The sequence below is a fragment of the Carex rostrata genome, chromosome 27 (genome assembly GCF_964058835.1).
Source record: "Carex rostrata chromosome 27, lpCarRost1.2, whole genome shotgun sequence".
NCBI classification, from domain to species: Eukaryota; Viridiplantae; Streptophyta; class Magnoliopsida; order Poales; family Cyperaceae; genus Carex; species Carex rostrata.
Genome location: NC_135944.1, coordinates 4,908,877 through 4,917,299, shown reverse-complemented (window position 1 = coordinate 4,917,299; position 8,423 = coordinate 4,908,877). Strand labels below are relative to the sequence as shown.

Sequence of the window (8,423 nt, the reverse complement as noted above, 5' to 3'; positions counted from 1 at the left end):
ATTATATTTATTTTTTATTGTTTTTGTCATTTGACTCTATAGTAAATTAACTCTAAAATATATAACTTTGATATGTATATAAATGCATCATTAATGTGGTAGATCAGTTTAAACTGTTTGAATTTGTCGTTTAAAATCAATTCTATAGATTTCAAAGAGTAAGCTCACTAAAATCTAGATGAGCTGAAAAAAACTCGGGTTCTACTCTAGGTTTAATGTGGCGGATAGGATCCTCACTTGTAATTACCTAATCTGGATGAAGGTGTGCATTTCATCGAACACCTTAGGTGTGTCAAAGGGCCACAAATATCCAGACCGCATAATGGAATTATGTGGGCTCAAATATTAGAGTCCGCACAGGCATTATGCAGCCTCAGACTGAGGTTCACATAACCAATATGAGACCCCAACTTTTTTTTATTTTTTACAAAATATATATTTATCAAAAACAAAAACAAAAAATAGTTTTTGTGCATGTCAGTAGTAACGTGGATGATTTTGGATTGTTGGTCACTTCAACAATCAAAATATCATTTGCAAAAGGAATAATAAAATAAAATTTACTTGGAGAATTGAAAAATATTAAGGTTCCCAAGACTTACCAGAGAAGTACTTTCCAAAAATCATCCAAGTTATTACCGGGTCTGCTTAGCTGTTGGTATTGTACTTATTTTAACATTTGTTCTTTTACACTTGTCAAGAAAAGACGAAGTAATCAGCTGAATTTGCATGAAACAGATACCGGGTCTGCTGATTCACCTGACCCAGATTCAAAACCCGTTATCTTCTTCCAAAACTCTGACACAAAAGACATTACCATACATGACCTTTTAAAATCTACCAACAATTTTGAGCAAGCAAACATAATTGGTTGCTGTGGGTCGGGTTAGTATACAAGGCATATTTACATGACGGGTCTAAAGTTGCTGTAAAACGACTTTCAGGCGATTGCAGTCAGATGGAAAGAGAGTTCCGTGCAGAAGTCGAGACCCTTTCTAGAGCTCAACACCCGAATTTAGTCTCTCAAAGGGTATTGCAAATATGGATCGGATCGGTTGCTAATCTATTCTTACATGGAGAATGTCAGCCTTGACTATTGGTTGCATGAGAAACCTGACGGTGGGTCCCACCTCAAATGGCCACTTAGACTCAAAATTGCACAGGGTTCAGCTAGAGGGTTATCCTATTTGCATAAATCTTGTGATCCGACTATAGTGCACCGTGATGTTAAATCAAGTAACATTTTATTAGGCGAAAAGTTTGAGGCACATTTAGCGGATTTTGGGTTGTCTAGGTTTATGAACCCGTATGCAACTCATGTGACAACCGATTTGGTTGGTACTTTGGGATATATACCACCTGAGTATAGTCAAGCATTAATGGCAACCTTAAAAGGTGACGTGTTTAGTTTTGGGGTTGTGTTACTGGAGCTGTTAACGGGTCGTCGACCCGTTGATATTTGCCGGGCAAAAGGAAGTAGGGATTTGGTATCATGGGTTTGTCAAATGAGAAAGGAGAAAAATGAAGAGGTGGTTTTTGATAGTTTGATTTGGGGAAAGTTGTATGAGAAAGAACTTATGAGTGTACTTGAAATTGCATGTAGGTGTATAAACTCGGACCCGAGATCGAGACCCGGTATCGAGCAGGTTGTTACTTGGCTTGATGCAGTTGGAGTAGATGAGTAGTTTTGTTAATTCATTTAGGTGCTGTATTAGTGGTAATGAATAATGAATAGTTGAAAAATGCAGTTTTGGGATTTGACAAATTATGGTCTGTTTTGTAAATATATATATATATATATATATATATATATATATATATTTTTTTTTTTTCTGATATGATTGAGATTGTATGGTGGATATTGTTTAGTTGTGATATTGCTTAATTTTAAGACAAGGCCCAAAAAACCAGGCCCAAATTAACCCAAAAAAAAATAAAAGAAGGAACAAAAGAGCATCCCAAAAAGGCAAAGCCCCTCTCCTTCTGCTAAGCTATAAATTTTAAGCATTTAACCTTTACAGTCTCTGCCAAGAATTAAAAAAAATAAAAAAAATTCAAGCATTTTGATCTCCAAACAATCTCTCAACACTGGTCTCCCGGTTCAGGTATAACATCTCTCTTACTGGTTCATTAAATTTACCTAATTAGTCCACTTTGATTAAATTTGGTTAATACATGCTGCTCTATATCAGTACCCTTTGATGAAATTTGAATACCTAATAAGTGCTACTTTGTCATTTAGAAGTAAAAATAAATTTCAAAATTAGGTCTATTTTGGTCAAATTGAAATTTGAGATGGGTTCTCTTCTAGGTACTACTTGAATTTGAAAATAAATTTGATGAAAATAGACCTGCTTTACCTCAACTCTCCGCGTACCACCTGTCTGGTACTAGTACTGGTACTTCTCCGTACCATCCTTCTTTACTGAGTAATCTCCCACCTGTACCACTTGAATTTGGTTCAAGCTCAGTACCAGTTTCACAAACCTAGGATTTAAACAACCAAGGGGCTACTAGATTGTTATCGTACCTGATCCTTTTAGTGAAATAGAGAAATTAAATAGTTTACTACCGAGATATATCAAGTCTAAAATCCTTACTAGTACCACTAGACTGGTACATAATGTCCTGGGACGGAAGCCTGAATGGTTAATGAGCAATAGATTTAGTGGTTTGGTCAACAGTACTAGTTAAACAAGGTTCTCAAGTAATAATAGCTATGCTATTTCTAATATCTGTTTAAATATAAACAGACCCCCATTTGTATAATCTTCTTTTTAAACAAAGTAACAAGTGAAACTAATTAGGGTTTCAACAACTTGGTTTAAGTTTCATTACCAGTTGCAAGCAACTAAATGTAATGTACCAGTAATGATCTAACTGATACATGACTAATTCCTGAGACTTCGACACTAGCCTTGTTACTTCCTGATTTGGTTTTATTATTAAATACATTGTTATTTCCAGTTCATTATAGTTCTTTTAAAGAATATAATGAATATATCTTATGATATAGAAACCTCTTCCAGGTGTACTGGTGCCAGATGTCAGACCAGGTTCAGCTGGGGCCCGCTCAGGCCTCCTTGCTGGTGACATTGTACTTTCTTCTCCTTCTGTCTCTGATCTGGTCATCGTAATTAAATCCAACACTGAAAAATCCATCAATGTAAAAGTCAAACGGAGCGGGTTGTCGGACCCGCTTGAAATCACCCCTGATTTGAGCCGGGATGGTACGGGCCGGATTGGGGTACAGTTATTGCCTAATTTTTGTGTTACAAGGCTGAAAGCAACTAATCTGGCCGAGGCAACATCTTTTGCCACCAAAGAGTTTGTTTTACTGACAGCATCGGTTTTTGAAGGGCTTAAACAGACCTATTTGAACTTTTTCTCAGGTAACTTTTTAAGTTTATCAACAGTTTTTAATTAAATGTTGTATTTGGAAATGACCCCCTTAACTGTGAGTTCGGATCCCCTAAAGTAACCCAATTTTTTAGTTTAGATCCGAATTGTCAAATTTGAATCGGGCCGTCAGATAAAGGGGCCCCGTGCTCTCCACCTCGGACTGGATTGGCCTGGATTCGAATCGGATGGTCCGGATTCGAATCGGATGGTCCGGATCTAAACTAAAAAATTGGGTTACTGACATTTATATATTCAATTGCACCTGACATTTATAGACAACAAACTTTGTAAGACTAACTTTAGTTTATTAAAACTGAATTAACTTCTTGATAATTAGGATGAACTATTTTCACTGATCCAACATCTAAACAAATATATTGTTTGGTTTTATTTATGTAATGGGTTATTGTTTTCATTGGAGATGAAGGGCAAATTTTTGTACATTTAATTGAATAAATGTTTCCATTAAACCAATAAAACAGTAATATCTACACTCAAAAATATTGGATTGTTAAATATTGTATCTAATTTGCGAGTGAGGCTATGGTACTATGCATAGCGCATATTGCTCCGTACTATGGATCAATATCTCTATTTTGAAACTTCATACAATCAATCTGAAATGTTCAACATAATCTCCATATGAAAATGTACTTGTTGATCAAATTTCACATTTTTTAGAACTTTTTTACTATATTTTTAGACAGGTAGAATATCACTTGATCTATAAATTTTAGACCATTCAAAAGTAGTGATTTTATACCTATCTAAAAGAATAGTAAATATTTTTTGAAAATCTAAAATTTAGTTTGTTAGTAAATTTTCATAGGAAAATCATGTTGAACGGTTCAGATCGACTATTTGAACTTTGAAGGCAAAGATATTGATCCATAGTACGGACCAATCCGCACTATACATAGTACCATAGAGTCACTCTTTAACTACTTGTAACAAGGATGAACTATTTTCACTAACCCAACATCTAAACCAATATGTTGTTTGGTTTTAACTTATTAATAATGAACTTGCTGGTTTTATTGTATCTATTTTGAACAAAGAAGAACATTATGTTAGTTCTTTTCTTTTTAACTCTGGTATTTAATCATTTCTTTTTTCAGTCAGCTGAGAAGGTTTCAGGACCAGCAGCAATTATAGCTGTTGGTGCTGAGGTAGCAAAATCAAGTGTTGAAGTTTTTATTGCAATTTGCAGCAATAATCAACCTGAACTTGGCTGCAATCAATCTCCTTCCTTTGCCTGCTCTGGACGGTGGGACCCTCGCTTTGCTTTTAGTTGAAGCGGCAAGAGGAGGCAGAAGGATTCCGAGAGAAGTTGAACACAGCATCACCTCGTCAGTTGTGTTGTTGGTAGTAATGTTGTGGTTGTTTCTTATTGCTAGAAACTAGAGTATTAATTATACCCGTTAAGGGTATACCCTACCCTACCTGCCCGTGCCCGCCACCCGGGGTACCCGGGCTCGGTCGGGTACTCGGGCACGCGGGTACGGGCAAAAAACGGACCGGACCGGTTTTTTTGGACAAATACCCGACCATACCCTACCCGACCATACCCGTAACCGACCTTACCCGTACCCGACTTTACCCTACCCGGGTACCCGTCTACCCTTACCCGTACCCGTACCCTTATACCTGACCCAATAATTCAAACCCCAAATTCAAATTTCCCCCCAAATTCAATTTAATTTCTGTTTTTAAAATTCTGTTTTTTAATTTCTGTTTTTAAAATTCTGTTTTTATTTCTGTTTTTTAATTTCTGTTTTTTAATTTCTGTTTTTAAAATTCTGTTTTTATTTCTGTTTTTTAATTTCTATTTTTTAATTTCTGTGTTTTAATTTCTGTTTTTTAATTTCTGTTTTTAAAATTCTGTTTTTATTTCTGTTTTTTAAATTATGTTTTTAATTTCTGTTTTGTAATTTCTGTTTTAATTTCTGTTTTGTTATTTATATTTATATTTATATTTTATTGTTTTAAAGTAAAAAAAAAATAACAAAAAAAAAATAACAGGAAAAAAACGGAAAAAAAAATGAAAACAAAAAAACCAGAAAAAAACAGCAAAAAAAAAAAAAATACCCGTACCCGGACCGCCCTACCCGTCAAGGGTACACAGGTACGGGTATAGGACGGGTAGGATATGGTTTTTGAAAAAATACCCGACATACCCGTACCCGAGACGTACCCGTACCCGTGCCCGGGTATACCCGGGGTACCCGTACCCACCCGACCATTAATACACTAGCTAGAAACACACTAAACCTAGATTTCATCAGAGTGATGTTATAATGTTTTTGCAAAGTGTGTGATTGTAGATGGTGTGAAAAAGACAATTTTTTATTATAGACATTATTATAAATAATAAAGGAAAACAATAAGAGTGCTGGGTTTTTTTTTTATGATATAGATGGATTAAAAAAATTCGGATCCGAACTTTGGAATATATTTTTTATTCCAATTCAAAGTGTCTTTCCTTTTCCTGAAAGAGTGTCTGGGTGTTTTTTTGAAACATAAAGAGTGATCGGTCCCGTTCGGCAACATGGATTAAGGGGTGAAGAATTAAGAGCTTAAGGAGCGTTAAGGAGTTCATGTTCGGCAAGGAAAAGATTAAGATAAAAGAAGAATTATGTATAGAAAAAGTCTATTTTATTATGTAATAAGAGACAAAGATCAATATACCCTCATCCTAGATTGTTATATAACATTATTGATAACAGTAGTTGATTCATTGTTTGCCATAGTATAATGCATTTATAAATTAAAGACACAAATTTATTATAAAATGGAAAAAGAACTAAATGTAATTTTTTTTTTATGCTTACAAGGCTCGTGCTAGAAATGTACTCGTGCTAGAATTACATTTCTGTAATTGAATTTTTTTCTAAACCAGCTATTTTTATTAGGGAGAATTTCATATATCCCCTCAAAATTTTCAATATTACGTATTTTTCCCTCCAAAATTGATAATTACATATTTATCCTTTAAAATTATAAAAATTCACGTATTTACCCAATACATCATATTTAACATTAACTTAATATTGATTCCTATTTTACCCTTATTTTGCAGATTTAACAAGATGGGTGTCAATGGAGAGAGCACGTCGAGAAGAATAGCTGTGCGGTGTCGGATTTAGAAATTATTCGTCGGAGAGCTATCAATTTACGCCGGAGAAATCAAGATTTTTCTTTCCCGCGCCTAGGGATGCGTTCCCACTCTAGACAAAGAAGATGACAGAAAATGAATTAAAAATACAAATGACCTTAAGGAGGTCAGCTAGTGAGGGCATAGTTGTAAAATAAATATACACTTTTTGGTCTTAAGGAAGCAATTTGGAGTCCAAAATCTTAAGGAAGGGGGTCCTCTGGATTAAGGCGTTGTGCTAAGGAGGAAATTTAATCTTGCAACAGGAGCTACTGTTCAGAAAGATTAACATGGATTAAGAGCTAAAAAAACCTTAAGGAGCCTTAATCTTGTTTAGTCCAACATGCACGATAAGATTTTCTTCTGAAACATCAGTTGAGGATTTTTTGAAATAAAAAGAGAGGGTGAATTTTTTTCTAAAATAGAAAACACTTTGGATCCAAAAAAAATATTTCGGACTTCAAAGTTTGGATCAGATTTTTTTTTCCGGATCCCTCTTTGCCATCGAAAAACATTATTTTTGTTTTTCTTTATTATTTAATAATAATTTCTATAAATAAAAATTCTCTGTGAAAATGGTTTTCCTGATTTATTGTTAAGGTAAAGGTATGAAGGTCTCTTTTATTTGGTATTCATCTTTGACACTGTAGAGATTGACAACAATTTTATTTTTCTCATTCTGTTTTGATTTTCTTTCTTTTTAACTCCCACTGATTCTCATTTAGGAGCAAATAAGGTTCAAATTTGTTTCATAGGAAGCATGGATTTGTACTTAACCCGATTATTTCATTTCAGAAACTTTTTATATATGCCCCTCTATTTTATAGAAATCCCATTGTTGTATTTTTGGCACCTGCAAATGCTTCCAATTCAAAATAATTATGATATTACTCACAGTAATTGTGCAAATTGATATTTGGAAATATCTTTGTCTGAATTGAATGCTTTGGAGGTGTTTGGATGCATTATTTTTAAATATTGTTTTGATTTAAATTTATAATTTATTAACGAGTTAAGGAGTTTAGATCCGGACAACCGTTAAAAAATTGATAATTTATTAACAAGGAGTTAACTTAATATTGTTTTGATAACCGTTAAAAAAATAATTCATTATTTTTGAAATATAACAATTAATCATAATCATCATAATATGCAAAATATTCAAATTGTCAATTTAGTCCAATTAATCATAATCATCATAATATGCAAAATAAAATATAACTTTTTTTGGAAATATTAATTACATCGGATTTATTTAGTGAAAAGAATAAAAAAAATGAAAAAGATTCAGCAGTTCTATTTGATAACAAGGAATGATTTTCCTTCCTGAACAAATAATCCTTTCCAAATGAATTATTTTACCGTCAATATTGTTCTTTTGCAGATTTCAACATTGGCACCTTCAGTTGCTAAATCTATAAAGCACAAACAGAAAACATAAATCAGCTGTTTAGTACTGATATTTGTATATGTGCACAAAATGCTCAAATTAACCAAAAAATATTGCTTAGATAAACCTATTGAAAAATCATCATTTAAGTGTTGCAATACACCTATATATCTCTCAGTTTTGTATTGAATGTTTATGATCAGTTGGTTAATTATAAAACCAGAATAATGCACAAAAAACTAAACCGCTATGACTGCTTCCAGAAATATTGTATGCATGCTATGAATCAGATAATTATGATATGGTCCTATTTGAGATAGCTGGCCAGAAATAGTTCATACTTCTTTCATAGTTGATGAAACAGGGGGCCAATAACAGACAAGAATATGCTACTCAAACACCCAGTTCAGTACCATACTGTTATGGAACTAAATCATTTGCATAGGTTCTTTTTGTATTTATAAGCTAAAGCAATAG

The 8,423-nt window shown here is 33.6% G+C and overlaps 2 protein-coding genes and 1 long non-coding RNA gene across 7 annotated transcripts in view; 2 read left to right on the top strand and 1 right to left on the bottom strand.

Annotated features, from left to right (window-relative positions):
• The first annotated feature begins 365 nt into the window (after window positions 1–365).
• Window positions 366–1,744, top strand: LOC144545005 (phytosulfokine receptor 2-like). The gene is given in 4 exon segments (XM_078293559.1): window positions 366–383; window positions 702–879; window positions 882–1,020; window positions 1,022–1,744. Coding segments are annotated over 4 exon segments (999 nt in total). The 3' UTR covers window positions 1,686–1,744.
• A 2,766-nt stretch (window positions 1,745–4,510) lies between these two features.
• Window positions 4,511–8,423, top strand: part of LOC144544736 (uncharacterized) — a 37,045-nt gene continuing 33,132 nt past the window's right edge. Inside the window, exon 1 of the long non-coding RNA XR_013508320.1 lies at window positions 4,511–4,571. This is a non-coding gene — a long non-coding RNA (uncharacterized LOC144544736). The remainder of the gene's footprint in view (window positions 4,572–8,423) is intronic.
• Window positions 7,687–8,423, bottom strand: part of LOC144544727 (putative disease resistance protein RGA3) — a 45,385-nt gene continuing 44,648 nt past the window's right edge. For all 5 annotated transcript variants that reach the window (XM_078293281.1, XM_078293272.1, XM_078293275.1 and 2 more), the window contains exon 6: window positions 7,687–7,971. The gene's annotated coding sequence lies outside the window, so the exon portion shown is untranslated. The remainder of the gene's footprint in view (window positions 7,972–8,423) is intronic.